Consider the following 17,588-nt stretch of genomic DNA (forward strand, 5'->3'; position numbering starts at 1 on the left):
TTTTTTTTTTTTAAGACGGAGTTTTCACTCATCGCCCAGGCTGGAGTGCAATGGCGCGATCTTGGCTCACTGCAACCTCCATCTCCTGGGTTCAAGTGATTCTCCTGCCTCAGCCCCCCAAGTAGCTGGGATTACAGGCACCTGCCACCACGCCCAACTAATTTTTATATTTTTAGTAGAGACAGGGTTTTACCACATTGGCCAGACTGGTCTCGAACTCCTGACCTCAGGTGATCCACCTGCCTTGGCCTGCCAAAGTGCTGGGATTACAGGCATGAGCCACCATGCCCAGCCTCTGGACATAAGGAGTTTTAAAAGCTCTCCGGGCTTTCAAAGTGCAGCTAAGGTTAAAAGGTTACTTAATGAGATTGAGCTTAACATTGCATCTGAAAATTGATTCCTTAGAGTTATTTGTTGAATCAGGTTGGTGGCTTAAATCTGATTCAGTAAGAGGAATCAACTAAATACCTTGATCATATCGATAAATATATACATGTCTGTCTAGTAGAAAATCAATTTAACTTTAATTTTTACTAATCTTGTGAATGTTGGTATATTAGATATTGATGCATGTATAACTAATGTAGTGGCAGTATGCTGAAAATCACTTTTTCAAGATCTTGAAAGCAGTACAGTAAGGTAGAACTAAAAGAATACAACTGGCTATTGAAGTAACATAGTATTCCAGAAGTTATGGACTCATTGAGAAAGGGAGTGAAGTAGCCCCTCAGGATAAAAAACAAGAGAAAAATGACCATAGACACCATGGACTACTAACTGCTGTACCCATATCCATAGTGCACAATGATCTAGAACTTGCATACTAGTCTCTCAAAATGTGTATTTTTAAAATTTATATATATTTTTTGTTTCATCTGTCTGCATTCTCTGCTACAAAATAGGCAGCAGAGGTGGGTATGTTTGGTGGTTTAGTTATTGACCCAAATGCTGGCTGACTCCATTACTTAGTTACTACATTTCTCACAACTTCAGTTTCCTGACCTGCAAATTACGGTAATAATATTCTCCTTCACAGAATTATTACGAGAGTAAATGAGATGATATGTACCAAATGCACAGTTCAATATCTGATACATTGTTAAGCAGTTGATAAATATTAACAATAAAAGGAAGCGGTTATGTTGTGGAAATAGAAACCAGTATTTAATGAGTACTTACCAGTAGTATGCATATTAAGAATATATCTTGGCCGCACGCGGTGGTTCATGCCTGTAATCCAGCAGTTTGGGAGGCCGAGGCGGGCGGATCACCTGAGGTCAGGAGTTTGAGACCAGTCTGGCCAACATGACGAAACCCCGTCTCTACTAAAAATACAAAAATTAGCCGGGGGTGGTGGCAGGCACCTGCAATCCCAGCTACTTGGGAGGCTGAGGCGGGAGAATCGCTTGTACCTGGAAGGTGGTGGTTGCAGTGAGCTGAGATCGTGCCACTGCACTCCATCTTGAGTGACAGAGACTGCATCTCAAAAAAAAAAAAAAAAAAAAAAGAATATATATCTCTGTCCTTATATCTTACTCCTTGAGCCTCGTAAGAAAACTGCTGTTATTCCCACTTTCCTTTTCTTTTCTTCTCTTTTTTTTGAGACTGAGTTTTGCTCTTGTTGCCCAGGCCGGAGTACAGTGGCACGATCTGGGCTCACTGCAACCTCTGCCCCTGTATTGAAGCGATTCTCCTGCCTCAGCCTCCTGAGTAGCTGGGGTTACAGGCATGCACCACCACACCCAACAGGTTTGTGTGTGTGTGTGTGTTTTGTATATTTGGTAGAGACAGGTGTTCACCATATTGGCCAGGCTGGTCTCGAACTCCTGACCTCAGGTGATCCACCTGCTTTGGCCTCCCAAAGTGGTGGGATTACAGGTGTGAGCCACTGCGCCTTGCCCCCACTTTTCTTTAAACAGATGAAAAAACTCTGGCTCATAGAAGCAAAATAATTTGTCTTAGATCAGACTGTGGTATAAATGGGATTCTACTCAGACTTCAGCACCTGTACTTTTCCCATACCACACTGTGATGTAGCCTCTAGAGAAGTCTCAGTTGAACATAATTAGATAAATTTGTAGTGAATTGGTATTTTTTTCCTCGTAGGAAAAGGTAGATTGGTGTCAATTTTGTGAACAATATGGTGAGCAATGTGGGCATGCCATTTTCCAGCCTGTCAGAATCAATATTTGTCCTTCATTTGAGTAGAATGTGCTTTTTTTTTTTTTTTTTTTTTAACACAGAGAATGAGAATTTGGTCTAGGCAGTTTGTCCAACATTTTGTCAGTCTCTTCAACGCTTACACCATTCTGTTAATCAATGTAGCAGATGGTGGACTTTGGAACTTTTTATCAGAGAATGTGTGTTGAAAAATGTTCTACTTGGAGAGAACGTTCCTTTGACTCGTAAAAAAAAAATTTCTCTTAAAGGCCTCTTTGCTCCTTGTTGCCTTCAAATTACCGTGAATACTTCCTGCTGTGGGTACCACATGAAGTGTTCCTATAAAGACCAACCCTTTCCTCTTAAAGCAGTGCAGCATTATATAAGGGGGAGAGCACAGGCTTTGGGAGCAGCCCAACCTGGATTCAAATCCATTACTTGTTAGCAATGTGCTGAGTAAGAGGGTGCTAATATTTATTGACTGCCTACTGTGTGCCAGGCATTGTTAAATAATTTATGTAGTCCTCATTAATTTCCACAACAACTTTCTTTGCTTTTTCACAGCAACCTTTTAAAAGGACTGTTGCAGTTTTTATAGGTCAAGATGCATGCTCAAAGGGGTTAAATATCTAGCTCAAGTTCTCACTTCTTGGAAGTGGTAAAGTTTGATTTTGAAGTGAGGTTTATCAAATTGCTAATGTATGTAGTATACCTTGACCAAGTATGTTAATATTTCTGGTCCCAATTTCCTCATCTCTGAAACTGGAATACTACTACTTTGAAGGACTGATAAGAGGATTAAATTAGTGTACTTAAAATTTTCTGTCAGTATCTGTTTAAGTAGATACTCAGATAATATTAGTTTCTTCCCTCTCTTAAGTAAATAATAATCACAGAAGAGTGAAGGAATTGTCACCTCTGCCTTTATTAAAATAATGTTTTGCATTTAACTTTGTATTTTGAAAAATTTTGAACTCAGAAAAGATACAAGAAAAATGCAATGAACTCCTATATACCCTTTATCCAAATTCTCCAATTCTTAACATTTGGTTACATTTGCTTTATCTGTCTGTGTGTATATGTACATATATAGAATTTTACTGAAGTCTTTGAGAGTAAATTGCAGAATTGTGACCTTCTGTTCCTAAATATTTCAGCATGTATTTCCTAAGAACAAGGACAGTCACTAAATACAGTAACAGTGCATTTATCAAAATTAGTAATTTATCATTAATACAATAATCTAATATATAGTAGTTTATATTCTACTTTTCACTATCTGCTTAATAGTATTCTTTTAGGTATTTTTCCTCCTGATCTGGATCACACACTGGATTTAGTTGTTACGCTTTAGTCTGTCTCCTTTGCCACCTGTGCCTTTTGGGCCATTACTGCCACTAACATTGGGTTGTACTAGAATTAGTTCCTTAGATTATCTGTCTCTTCAGAGAGTGATGATCTCAAACCATCTTAAACATTGTGAGTAAAACAGAAGAATATTTGTACTCTTCCACCCTGGAGTGAAATCCCAACAAATACTTGAGTACCTACATCTGTCAAGAGATTGTGCTGAGTAGTGGAGATCAGCGGGTCGGGAGATACATGGTCCTGGTTCTCAGTGGGGCTTACAGATGAGTAAGATTGTTACGGTGCAGTTCAGCAAGTCTTGCTGAGCTCACAAGGTAGACACTGCTCCTGGAAGTGTGCTGGAAACTAGATAAAATTCAGGGCTCCTAAGGATGTTTAAAAACAATATTAATTACCTCATGACAAGAAGATTGAAAATTTCAAGGTAATGATATTGTCAGCCTTTCATATCTGAAAGTCTGTTTTGAAATCTGGTTGAATGTGAAGATCTAAGAGACTTTAACACTATCTGATGTAGTGGTAATGAAATAATGCCTGTACTGCGTAATTACCACAGTTGGTGGTAAAGTACCATTTCTTTTCTTCAGGGTGATAGTTTCCTTATTGGAATTAGAAAATAAAGCAGAAGGCAGTAGAAATCTCTATAGACCTTCCTGCAGTATTTACATTCCTTTGTCTACAGATCTTTCTTTCACTTGTTTTTTGTCTTTGTTTTTTAAAGTGTCAGCTGAGGCTATGGTGCCTCTTAATTCACCAACTGAAACAACCAGAATTTCTAGTACATTTGTGGTTATGCTTTCCTGTCCTGCAAGACCTGATGTGGTTACAATATAATCTTTGTTCACATTTTTCAAGGTAAATTTTAGATACCCAGCCATAGTCCTCTTTATGGCAGAGACACAAGGCTGACGGACAACTTAATTACCAACTGTAGACGTAGGAAGGGCTTCCAATTAAGAGAATGTTGAGTAGTGATTTTACAAGTCTAAAGGAGACTGAATGTGGAAGATGGATTTAAAATGGAAATGTGGTAGTTGTACATAAAGAAAATCTGTGCTAGAATTAAAGAGCATTCAGATACACCTAGGGTTCTAGGTATGGACCTCACAGTTCACCTAAGGAGGAGGGTGGACAGAGAGAGAGCAGGGCTTTGCCTTGCCTTCCCTCTACTGGCCCTGTCACACATAGCCACTCTATTTCTGCATATGATTTTATCTGAAAACATACAGCTACTTAAAAGTTTGAAAACTAGTGTCTTAGTTGTATTTGTGAAATTGTACCAAGCCATGGTCTCCTGAGGTTCCTTGCAGCTCTGTATAAAGCCTGTGAGCTGCTTTCTTCACAGGTGTTTGCTGTCCATTGGTTGCATGTTTTGGGAACATAGGTTCATGGTAACATTGGTGCATGGTAACATTAAGTTAAACAGAGCATACTGTGAAGCAGATGATGCTGGAACTAATGGTTCCTGTGAACTGTTTGTACTATCACTACCAGTGCTTCAGAGAGACAATTCAGTTTATTTATACTCTGTTACAGTGTCTTCAAATGTGCATCTTTCCAATTGTGAAATCAGGTACATTTTGATCAATGCTGTTATACCATTTTATCATAATTTAATTTGCAACAGTTTTTTGCTTTAGGAGTACATAAGATGATGATGGCTTTACAAGTAATAGCATCTTAATTTTGATGAAATATGCTATATTTAGTGCATAAATATAGTGCCACACATATAACGGTAAAATTCCTAATACATTCTTTCCTGCTTTTTTGCATCTGTGAAGGTAACAATAACTTCAGGGGGCCAAACTGTGGCTAACAGTAATTAATGTTGAGACATTAATGTTGAGGCAGATGTCATATATCTTTGTAGCTCTAACCTCTAGCATAGTGCCTACCACTTAATAGGTGTTAAGTAAACATTTCATTGAATGGTCTTTTAATATTAGTTTATGAGGCTAGACCATTAAAACAAAGTTTTAGTTGGGAGTAATTAGAAAAAAGAAAATGACTCACTTTTTTTTTTGTTTGAGGCGGAGTCTCACTCTTTCGCCCAGGCTGGAGTGCAGTGGCGCAATCTCAACTCACTGCAACCTCCGCCTCCTGGGTTCAAGTGATTCTTCTGCCTCAGCCTCCCGAGTAGCTGGGATTACAGGTGCATGCCACCACACCCGGCTAATTTTTTATATTTTTTTGGTAGAGACGGGGTTTCACAGTGTTAGCCAGGATGGTCTCAATCTCCTGACCTCAGGTGATCCGCCTGCCTCGGCCTTCCAAAGTGCTGGGATTACAACTGTGAGCCACCACACCCAGCCAGATCAACATTTTTAAATTCTGCAAAACTCAGGGTTGACAGGGATAAAGAAAGGCCACTGGATTTTGAGATTTACTTATCACCGGAAACCTGTGACAAAGTTTTGGTAGTGTTCAGCGTAAGTAGGAGGCCGGGTGTGGTGGCTGATGCCTGTAATTCCAGAACTTTAGGAGGTAGAGGAGGGTGGATCACCTGAGGTCAGGAGTTCAAAGCCTGGCCAACATGGCGAAACCCCGTCTCTACTAAAAATACAAACATTAGCCAAGTGTGGTGGTACATACCCTGTAATCCCAGCTACTCGGGAGGCTGAGGCAGGAGAATCTCTTGAACCCGGGAGACAGAGGTTGTGGTGAGCCAGGATCGCACTATTACACTTCAGCCTGGATGACAGAATGAGACTCCATCTCAAAAAATAAAAACCAAAGTGAGTAGGAACCAGATCACAAAGCCTTAAAATGTTGAAATGACTGGAAAGGAGGTCTACCTCCTTTGAAGGAAAGAGGAAGAGGAAGACAGAACATGGTTCATTGGGTTCAGCAGGGTTTATCGACTCTAGCACTACCGAGTTTGGACCTGATAATTCTTTGTTGTAGGGAGCAGTCCTGTGCATTTTAGGACCCCCTCCTACTACTGAGTTGTGACAACCAAAGATGTCTCCAGATATTGTCAAATGTTCCCTGGGGGCCATATTCCTTGGGTGAGAACTGATGGACAGGGTTGAATAAGAATTGCTAGTGCTAGAGTTGGGAAGGAACTAGTCCAGAAGTGGCTGGAAAACCGTAGGCAGCCAGGGGATGATTTACTGAAGCAGGGACCCAAGGAGGGCAGGAGGAAACAGAGCAAAACTTTTGTCTGGAAGGTGGGTATCCTTAAGTTGGAGAGGATGGGGAAATGCATTGTAAGTGTGGTTTGTTTTTTTTTTTTTTTGTAATGATGGCTGTTTTGGTTTACATTAGATGGTCTCAGGCTTATCACTAAGAAAGGAGAAAAGGTCTTTTGAGAATGAAGTAGGCAAAGTTAATGTTTGGCATTAGATGAAATTATATAAACTTTAAACAGTCCCAGCGGGGGAAGATTAGTATACAGGTGAGTAAAAGGATTACTGAGCAGCAATGAGGCCTGGCTGAGTGGGACTTTTGAAGCAATTATTAAAAATATTAGTAAAATGTATATCTCAACCACCCTGATACTTTTTATGTTTGTGCGTTTTACGGCCTAGACTTATGTACTTTATTTTACTTTTTATTTTGCTTATTTCACAGAACTTTGTAGATTTCAATGTTGTTGAACTTTTATTTCAGTTATTTTTAATGGCTACGTAATAGCCTATAGATCTGTTCTTTAATTTACCAGTTAGCGCTGCAGTAACTGACTGGTTATTTCAGTTATTTTTAATGGCTACATAATAGTCTATAGATCTCTTCTTCAATTTACCAATTAGTGCTCCAGTAACTGACTGGTTAGGTTGCTTCCAGTTTTTAATGAAGTTATGCCAAAAATTGCAGTAAACATTCTTATGCATAGAGTTTTGCCAGATTTTACTGGTTGACCCAGTAAAGGTTTTATACAGTGGTAACACAGAGCATGAAATGTATTTTCTGAAATGTCACATTAATGAGGACTCCTTTGATCCACCACATTTAAAATCGCAACCTTCAATCCTGCTTTAATCTCCATAGCACTTGCTATCTTCTGGGTGTTTTACTTATTCATCTTGATTGCTGTTGTCCCCCTTGTTCAACAGAACAGGGATTTTGGTTTGTGTCACCAGCACCTTAAATAGTGCCTGGCACATACATACTTGCTAAATGAATGGATGATGGGACTTAGCCAGACCTGGAGGTGAAATGAGTTTGGAAGAGTGTCAGTAGCAACAGATATTCATGGAAGTCAGTGGAAAAATAATTGCAATGACTGATCTTTAGTATCTAGAGGGATGAGGAAGCAACAGAAGTCCCCAGGGGCATGAATTGGGAGATTGAAAGGTTAGCACCTGAAGGCAGTTGTGACAACAAAAGCGCATTCCTGTGGAACGTGAGAGTGGGAGAGGTAGAAGGTAAGTAGGCTGTGGTTAGAGAAAGGGATTTTCTAAGATTTAGATATTATAAATGGAACAATTTGAGAATTAATAGTAGTAAGGTTGGTAGAATACTCCATTTCACAGAGAATGGACTGTATCACTTTTTAATTGCCCCTGCCTTGGCAAACAGTGCCCTCTAATCTTGTTATATTTGGGTCATGCTCAGTGGTGGTATATAAAGCTGTTTTTGTTTTTAGAGATCTTTTTTGTTGGAATATGGCTGTATGTGATAATTTGATTAAGCAGATATGCCACTAATGTCTGCCACACAGTAAGGCATGTTAGTGACTGTGTCAGTGTAGGCTTGAAGGCTGAATTGATACAGAAGTTTTCTCCCTGCTGTTTGACTTCTTGAGTCATTTATTTGAACCATCGAGAGTATTTTACAAGTGCTTTTCTGTTTGAGGTCATTTTACTCAGAGTATAGCAGCTTAGTAAAATATGTAAAACATCTAGTATAGCATATGCTATTCTTATTTTAAGCTGCTTTTGGGGAGCTCTTGGGCATGGAAATTGTAATAGTAGTTTTTTGGAGTACACTTAATTGTCATTACCCTCAGCCAGTACATGATTTTCCATTGCTTTATAGGTTTTCCACTGTAGCATATTTTTTTTAAGTTTTTAAAATATTATTATTATGCTTTAAGTTCTGGGATACATGGGCAGAACGTGCAGGCTTGTTACATAGGTATACACGTGCCATGTGGTTTGCTGCACCCATCAACCCGTGATCTATGTTAGGTGTTTCTCCTAATGCTCTCCCTTCCCTAGCCCCTGACCCTCCGACAGGCCCGGGTGTGTGATGTTCCCCTCCCTGTGTCCATGTGTTCTCATTGGTCAACTCCCACTTACGAGTGAGAACATGTGGTGTTTGGTTTTCTGTTCCTGTGTTAGTTTGCTGAGAGTGATGGTTTCCAGCTTCATCCATTTCTCTGCAAAGGACATGAACGCATCCTTTTTTATGGCTGCCACTGTAGCATATTTTTAGCTTTAAAATTCCAATTAGTCTCAGGTGAACTGTTAATGACAGACAGGTGTGACTTAGTAGAAAAAACTGGAGAGACAGTTGAAGTAATCTTTCTCATGTTTTTCAGTGGCTAGATAGCATGTCTGTAATTTCTTACATCTTTAGTTTCAAAACATGGTAATTTAATTTCAAAACATGGTAATGATCTCAAATATAACCTTCCTCCCAGAATCTCAGGGATACTTTACCAATCTATTGTTTGCTTCGGTGAGATTATAATAACTGTGATATAGGTTGGGAGGCCAAGGCGGGTGGATCACCTGAGATCAGCAGTTCAAGACCAGCCTGGCCAATGTGACAAAACCCCTCTACTAAAAATACAAAAAAATTTGCTGGGCGTGGTGGGACGTGCCTGTAATTCCATCTTCTCAGGAGGCTGAGGCAGGAGAATTGCATGAACCCGGGAGTTAGAGGTTGCAGTGAGCCAAGATCGCATCACTGCACTCCATCCTGGTCGACAGAGCAGGACTCCGTCTTAAAAATAAATAAAATAAAATATGATGTGATATGGGATGTGCAAAGGTGTTAATGTTGTAAGGAGAGGAAAAATAATATTTCAGATAAGGAGGAAAGGGTTGATGGAAAGCATAATCTATTATAGTGCCTGATCTTTGAGCTGCTAGGAACCTCATCAGAATGCTGTTTGAGGAGTGTTTTCATTGTGTTTAAAGCTTTCAGAGAAAACAGGATTTTCTGATAAAAGTAGAAAAATAGAAAAAAGTAGAAATGTTTTTCTACTTTTAAAAAGGGAAGGCTTACTAGGAATTATTTTTAAACGAATGAAAGAGTTGGAGGAGGAAGAATAGGCAGTATCCGTGTGTGACTTCTCTGTGCCAAACACCATAGATGTAGTTTTTTAATGCACATTTTCTCTAATTCTCAAAACAATGCTTAGATTATAATATCTGTGATTGCATATTATGAAATTAAGGCTCCAAAAAGTTAAGAAATTTGTCTAGCATCATATAGCTGGGAAATAAAATTTTGTCCCCAGAAATCTCTAACTCTGTATAGCATACTGTGTATCAAGCTAATGAAAAAGAATAGTGACACCCACAGTTAGGGCTTCAGACATTTACATTTGTGCTGAATGTAGAAGAGGGTGCTTAACACTTGAAATGCATGCTCAGATACAGTAGTTAAGTAATATGAGATTGTGTGGGGTATCGTTGTGTGCCTCATCCCTGTTGATTGTATGCCCCAAGATTCTTTCATCTGCTGTAAAAACAGCACAGATTATGTATTGTATCACAGCAGGCATTACGGGCATGGGTATGCCTTCTGGAAGCAAGAGTGGAATCGGAGGTGCTGTAGCCTTTAGAGGAGAAACCCAGTTGCCTCGTTCAAATCAGTTGGCATATAATGGTGGAAAGTTGTTATATATGTTTATAATGATATGAGTTGAGCAAACTTGCTTGTTTTTTAAATTTTACAAAGTTTAAGTTCTTGGAACCAAGTGCTTTATTCCAAATAAGATATGATAATTATATTGACAAGTGTTGAACAATATGTCATCTTAACAGTTTTTCTTTGTGTAATTGACTTCAATAATCTTGAGGGTCTTTTCTGCACCTATTGTTAGAAAAGTTGGAGTGCCCTTGTAAGGGTTGGAGTGAGTGGTTCTTCTCTTCCCATTATCATCGACTGTAGTTAGCATATGGTCTAATTTATTTTAAGAACACCTCTTAATAAGCCTTGATTTTGTTGAAAATCAGGCTAAAACCATCTGCCTTGCACTTCCTCATTACTTGGTTGTTAGCATAGTATTAACTATTATTAGATCTCAGACATCTCTTTATCTTGATCTAAAGAACTTTGTTAGGGGTAGGAGTCCTGCAGTTTTCATTTAACCCATTTGTGGTCTCTTGTGAGGAGGACGGAGCTATTAGTTATATGCCTGAATCATTTGGGAGGTATATATACTGATTTTTGCTGCTGAACCTCACAGAACAATCAGGTTAGAAATATGAAGTAAGACCTAGAAGGTTAAGCCTATGTCTGGGAGGCAGAATATATATACATTAACCAGAGATTGCTTGCGTGTAGGGAGAATGCTGGAGAACCAGACTCCTGGAGCAGTTTATCCTATGAAATACCGTATGGAGACTGTTCTGTGAGGCATCATCGAGAGTTGGACATCTATACATTAACCTCCGAGTCTGAATCACCTGAACACCCATTTCCTGGAGACAGTTGCACTGAACACATTTTTAGACTTATGAACATCCAACAGCAACTAATGGTAAGTCAGAAAGCTTTTATTTTTAAGTGTGTGCATGTGCATGTGTGTGTTTTGTATGTGTGTCCCCGCCCTCCTCCAGTGAACCTTGATATAATTAGAACATAAAAATACTTTCCTGGCCAGGCACAGTGGCGCATGCCTGTAATCCCAGCACTTTGGAAGGTCGACGCAGGTGGATCACTTGAGCTCAGAAGTTTGAGACTAGCCTGGGCAACATGGAGAAACTCTGGCTCTACAGAAATTAGCTGGGCATGGTAGTGTATGCCTATAGTCCCAGCTACTCGGGGGTCTGAGGCAGGCAGATCGAGTGAGCCTAGGAGGCAGAGGCTGCAGTGAGCTGAGATGACACCACTGCACTCCTGCCTGGGTGACAGAGCAAGACCTTGTCTCAAAAACAGAAAAAGACAGACTTTCCCCAAAGATTGTGAGAGCTGTAAAGCAGTGTTAGCAGTATTAAATGTTACCACTTACAGATCAGAGCTAGCATTAAGGTTGTAGCAGTAAGGGGACTGAGGTTTTTTTCATTGGTTTTGGGAATAATGAAAGACACACATTTCAGGTACAGAAATATGCAACAACTAGAATTAAATTATCCTGGCATGAAAGGATATTTGTCTGTGTTTGGCTTAACTTTACAAAATGAAAGAAGCAAAACAGTTTCTGAGATTGTTGCCAAAGAACAAGAACCAAATTTAATCAGGAGTATTTTTATAACTATTTTAGTGAGCGATGGTATGTACCATTTGAATATAGTATTACTATATTTAAATCAATAGTTGCATGATACAAAGATCACTAAAAAAAGGAAAAGATTTTATAATCCACTCAAGTCTTCAAGATAAAGTTGTTGCCAGACATAAAAACATTACAGACTACCTGTTAGCATTTATTACGAATAGTATAAACGTCATACGTGTGCATCTGTCTTGGCCATAACATCTGAAAGGCTATGTTTAGGTAATTTTTCCACCCAGTTTATTTCAGAGCTGATTTGATTTGGAAACCACTTGACAATAATTCATTTAAGGTCAGCTCAATGCCAGAGGCTTCTTTGGGAGCATGCATTATTTGAGACCAGCAAGCCAAGAAATTCCGTAAGATTATGTGATGCTCCCACTTTTGTGTTTTAGAATTGTGTTTGTTCCAGAGCAGGTGACATTTCATTTTCATCTGAGTGGACTTCTAGGCAGTCAGATTTTTCCTTAGAGCTCTTTTTACTAGGTGAATGGTAGTCCACTTGAAAATACAGTTTTGCAGGTACCAAAGCTGCCTGCCAAGATATGGGAATGGTTGGCAGGCAAATACGAGAAATTAAAACTGTGGGAACATACATGTGTTACTTTCTTCAGGCAACACTACTGTTTCTCCAGATTTCTGTTTTATAATGTTTACTGTTTATTAAATTTAATGACTTCATTTCCTGATTTTTAGGACACTGTCATACTCTCAGCAGGATTGGAAATGAGCCAATTTTGAATACTCTTAAGGAACCTAACACAGAAGCTTTTAGTGAAAGTCCATTTTACTTGTACACTCTAATAGAAAGACTTTAACAAGCATGACACATTTTATACTTGTACGTATAAACTTTTACAATAGGCTCAGCAGGTAGATAGGAATGGTCTGATGATGGAATCCTGTAAGTGCCCAATATATTCACTGAATGAGTAGATGAATGAGAGGATGGATGGCAGTAGATATGCGTATTATTGCAGTAGATCAAGTAATGAGTGGCAAGCAAACCAGATGTTTGGAAAAACAGATTTTAGGGGTTGAGAAAATAGTATTTTTGTAAGAATTTTTGAAATTTTGATATGAAGGTAAATTCACTAAAGATCACCTGTATTTGTTTTTCTCCGTTTTTCCTAAACCTTGCTGCATGCACATGGGATTTTTGCATGTTTATAAACTTAGATTAATAATTTTTTTCTAATTGCAATATGGTCCTCATAGTTAATAATGGGTGGTATTTCTTCCATCAGTTTTATGAACCATGATTTTCTTAATCATTCCCATGCTGTTGGTTGTATCTGTTTATATTTTTAAAATATTTTAAAGTTGCAAAATCCATTTTTGAGATTACATATAGTATTTATAACATAGTCTGACAGTGTATAGGTATATGTTCTCATTTATTTTATATTTAGTATGTTCTGGTTTTATCAAAAGGTAAAAGAATATCTGCCATGCCACTGTTCCTGAAATTATGACCCCATAACTCAATGGTTAAGTTAGATTGGTTGGAACATATTTTGGGGATTAAAGGACTCTGAACTCCTCAGTAAATATTTATGGCACAGGAGCATTAGCTGCACCTTATAATAGAAAAGAGCTAGGATTTGTTTTTATTTGTATATATGAGGCAGGGCGGAAATAGGCTCTGCCCCACTGAAGACAATGAAAATTACAGGTGGGACATAGTGACTCACGCCCTGTAATCCCAGCACTTTGGGAGGCCAAGGTAGGAGGATCCTGTAGGCTCAGGAGTTGGAGAACAGCCTGGGCAACATAGTGAGACACCGTCTCTACAAAAAATAAAACAATTAGCCAAGTGCAATGGTGCACACCTGTAGTCCTAGCTACTCAAGAGGCTGAGGCACAGGGTCACTTGAGTCCAGGAGTTCAAGGCTACAGTAAACTATGATCACACCACTGCACTCCAGCCTGGCCTCAGAATGAGGGATCCCACCTTAATGTTAGCGACTCATTTGAAGATATTCACTGAGCTTTTTAAAAATAAGGTTTTTGAGACTCAATTTTAATCTACTTCCTAAAATAAGTTCAAAATTTAGAAAATAGATATTTCATATATCCTAATCCATTTTGAACATCCCAGTGTATAGGCAGATATGAGAGGAAAGTAATATCAGAAATAAGAGGAAAGTTATTTGTATTATTTTAGATTAGCTTATCATGTGACCTTAGAAGGGCCAGAATGGAAATGAGTTCTGTACAACAGGATTTTTGCTCAGAGGTGTCAGTGACATCTTCTCCTACGAGCAGGTTTTTAAAAGTGTATTTCATTTCCTCCTAGAAAACAAACCTCAAGCAGATGGACAATCTTGTGCCCTTAATAGTGATGGCACAGGATCCTTCCAGTGCCCCAGAGACAGATGGCCAGTTTCTTCCCTGTGCACCAGAGCCCACGGACCCTCAGCGACTTTCTTCTTCTGAAGAGATCGAGAGCACTCAGTGCTGCCCAGGGAGCCCTATTGCACAGACTGAAAGTCCCTGTGATTTGTCAAGCATAGTTGAGGAGGAGAATACAGACCATTCCTGTAGGAAGAAAAATAAAGGTGTGGAAAGAAAAGGGGAAGAGGTGGAGCCAGCACCTATTGTGGACTCTGGAACTGTATCTGATCAAGACAGCTGCCTTCAGAGGTTGCCTGATTGTGGAGTAAAGGGCACGGAAGGCGTTTCGTCCTGTGGAAACAGAAGTGAAGAAACTGGAACAAAATCTTCTAGAATGCCCACAGACCAGGACTCCCTGAGCAGTGGAGATGCTGTGCTGCAGAGAGACTTGGTCATGGAGCCAGGCACAGCCCAGTATTCCTCTGGAGGTGAACTGGGAGGCATTTCAACAACAAATGTCAGTACCCCAGAGACTGCAGGGGAAATGGAACATGGGCTCATGAATCCAGATGCCACCGTTCAAAAGAATGTGCTTGAAGTAGGGGAAAGTACAAAGGAAAGATTTGAGAACTCTAATATTGGCACAGCTGGAGCCTCTGACGTGCACGTCATAAGTAAGCCTGTGGATAAAGTTAGTGTTCCAAACTGTGCCCCTGCCGCCAGTTCCCTGGATGGTGACAAACCTGCTGAGTCTTCACTTGCATTTAGTAATGAAGAAACCTCCATTGAAAAAACAACAGAAACAGAAACTTCACAAAGTCGTGAGGAGAGTGCTGATGCTCCAGTAGATCAGAGTTCTGTGGTGATTCCAGCTGCTACAAAAGACAAGATTTCAGATAGATTAGAACCTTATACTCTCTTAGCAGCAGTCATAGGTGAGGCAATGTCGCCCTCAGATTTAGCCCTTCTTGGGCTAGAAGAAGATGTAATGCCACACCAGAATTCAGAAACAAATTCATCTCATGCTCAAAGCCAAAAGGGCAAATCCTCACCCATTTGTTCTGCAACTGGAGATGATAAACTTTGTGCAGACTCTGCATGTCAACAGAACACAGTGACTTCTAGTGGCGACTTGGTTGCAAAACGGTATGATAACATAGTTAGCCAGCCCGAAAGCACCACACCAAGGCAACCCAGCTCACAAGATCCACCCAATGCCACCCACTGTGAAGACCCACAGGCTAATACAGTCACCTCTGACCCTGTAAGGGATACCCAGGAACGTGTGGATTTTTGTCCTTTCAAAGTGGTGGATAACAAAGGCCAACGAAAAGATGTGAAACTAGATAAACCTTTAACAAATATGCTTGAGGTAGTTTCACATCCACATCCAGTTGTCCCTAAAATGGAGAAAGAACTGGTGCCAGACCAGGCAGTAATATCAGACAGTACTTTCTCTCTGGCAAACAATCCAGGCAGTGAATCAGTAACCAAGGATGACGCACTTTCTTTTGTCCCCTCCCAGAAAGAAAAGGGAACAGCAACTCCTGAACTACATACGGCTACAGATTGTAGAGATGGCCCAGACGGAGATTCGAATGAGCCTAATACACAGCCACTAGAAGATAGGGCAGCAGATCTGTCCACGTCCTCCACTGCTGCAGAGCTTCAGCGTGGGATGGGGAATACCAGTCTCACAGGACTTGGTGGAGAGCGTGAGGGTCCTGCCCCTCCAGCAATCCCAGAAGCTCTGAATGTCAAGGGAGACGCTGACTCTTCCCTGCAAAGTATGGGTAAGGCCACTTTGGCTTTAGATTCAGTTTTGACAGAAGAGGGAAAACTTCTGGTGGTTTCAGAAAGCTCTGCAACTCAGGAACAAGATAAGGATATAGCAGTGACCTGTTCCTCCATTAAGGAAAATGCTCTTTCTTCAGGAATGTTGCAGGAAGAGCAGAGAACACCACCTCCCGGACAAGAGACTCTACAATTTCATGAAAAATCGGTCTCAGCTGATGGTGCCAAGGGCAAAGCACTTCAGCTAAGTAATTCACCAGGTGCACCCTCTGCCTGTCTTAAGGCAGAAACTGAACATAACAAGGAAGTGGCACCACAGGTCTCACTGCTGACTCAAGGTGGGGCTAGCCAGAGCCTGGTGCCACCAGGAGCAAGTCTGGCCATAGACTCAAGGCAGGAAGCCTTGGGTGCAGAACACAACAGCTCCGCTTTGTTGCCATGTCTGTTGCCAGATGGGTCTGATGGGTCTGAGGCTCTTAATTGCAGTCAACCTTCTCCTCTGGATGTTGGAGTGAAGAACACCCAATCCCAGGGAAAAACTAGTGCCTGTAAGGTGAGTGGAAATGTGACGGTGGATGTTACGCGGGTTAATGCTCTACAAGGGATGGCTGTTCCCAGAAGAAAGAATGTATCACACAACACCCAAGACATCCTGATTCCAGACGTCTTGTTGAACCAAGAGAAGAATGTCATCCTGGGTTTGCCAGTAGCTTTACAGGACAAAGCTGTGACTGACCCACAGGGAGCTGGAACCCCAGAGATGGTACTTCTTGATTGGGAGAAAGGGAAGCTGGAGGGAGCAGACCACAGCTGTACCATGGGCGATGCTGAGGAAGCCCAAATAGACACTGAAGCACATCCTGTCCTACTGCAGCCTGCTGCCAAGGAGCTCCCCACAGACATGGGGCTCTCATCCCATGATGATGAGGCCCCAGCTGGCGTGAGGGAAGTCATGCAAGCCTCGCCCTCAGGCGGGGAAAGGAGCACTCCCTCTCTACCTTGCATGGTCTCTGCCCAGGCCACACCTCTGCCTAAGGGAGCAGACTTGATAGAGGAGGCTGCCAGCCGTATAGTGGATGCTGTCATCGAACAAGTCAAGGCCGCTGGAGCACTGCTTACTGAGGGGGAGGCCTGTCACATGTCACTGTCCAGCCCTAAGTTGAGTCCTCTCACTGAAGGGCTAGAGAATGCTTTTACAGAAAAAGTGAGTACTTTCCCACCTGGGGAGAGCCTGCCAATGGGCGGTACTCCTGAGGAAGCCACAGGGAGCCTTGCAGGATGTTTTGCTGAAAGGGAGGAGCCAGAGAAGATTATTTTACCTGTCCAAGGGCCTGAGCCAGCAGCAGGTAAGCAAAACATAATACAAAATTAGCAGTCGGAGAAGCAGATTCTCTTAAGAGTTACTGTGGTGTCCTGGTAAAAATGTAGGCATCTTTGTTGTTTTGAGGTCTTGCATTCACTGGGTGGGTAGTCAAGTTAATAGTCACCACCATCAGGAGAGCACGTCATCTCAGGGTTGCACAGATTTTGT

The 17,588-nt window shown here is 40.8% G+C and overlaps 1 protein-coding gene across 10 annotated transcripts in view; it reads left to right on the forward strand.

The window, feature by feature from the left end:
- The window catches only part of AKAP13 (A-kinase anchoring protein 13), a 362,601-nt gene that overhangs the window by 181,595 nt on the left and 163,418 nt on the right, over window positions 1–17,588 (forward strand). For all 10 annotated transcript variants that reach the window (XM_026448352.1, XM_026448354.1, XM_026448353.2 and 7 more), the window contains 2 exons: window positions 10,996–11,191; window positions 14,226–17,403. In XM_026448352.1, the coding sequence (XP_026304137.1) occupies window positions 10,996–11,191; window positions 14,226–17,403 (3,374 nt within the window). The remainder of the gene's footprint in view (window positions 1–10,995; window positions 11,192–14,225; window positions 17,404–17,588) is intronic.

Source organism: Piliocolobus tephrosceles, chromosome 6 (genome assembly GCF_002776525.5).
Source record: "Piliocolobus tephrosceles isolate RC106 chromosome 6, ASM277652v3, whole genome shotgun sequence".
In the NCBI taxonomy this organism is placed as follows: domain Eukaryota; kingdom Metazoa; phylum Chordata; class Mammalia; order Primates; family Cercopithecidae; genus Piliocolobus; species Piliocolobus tephrosceles.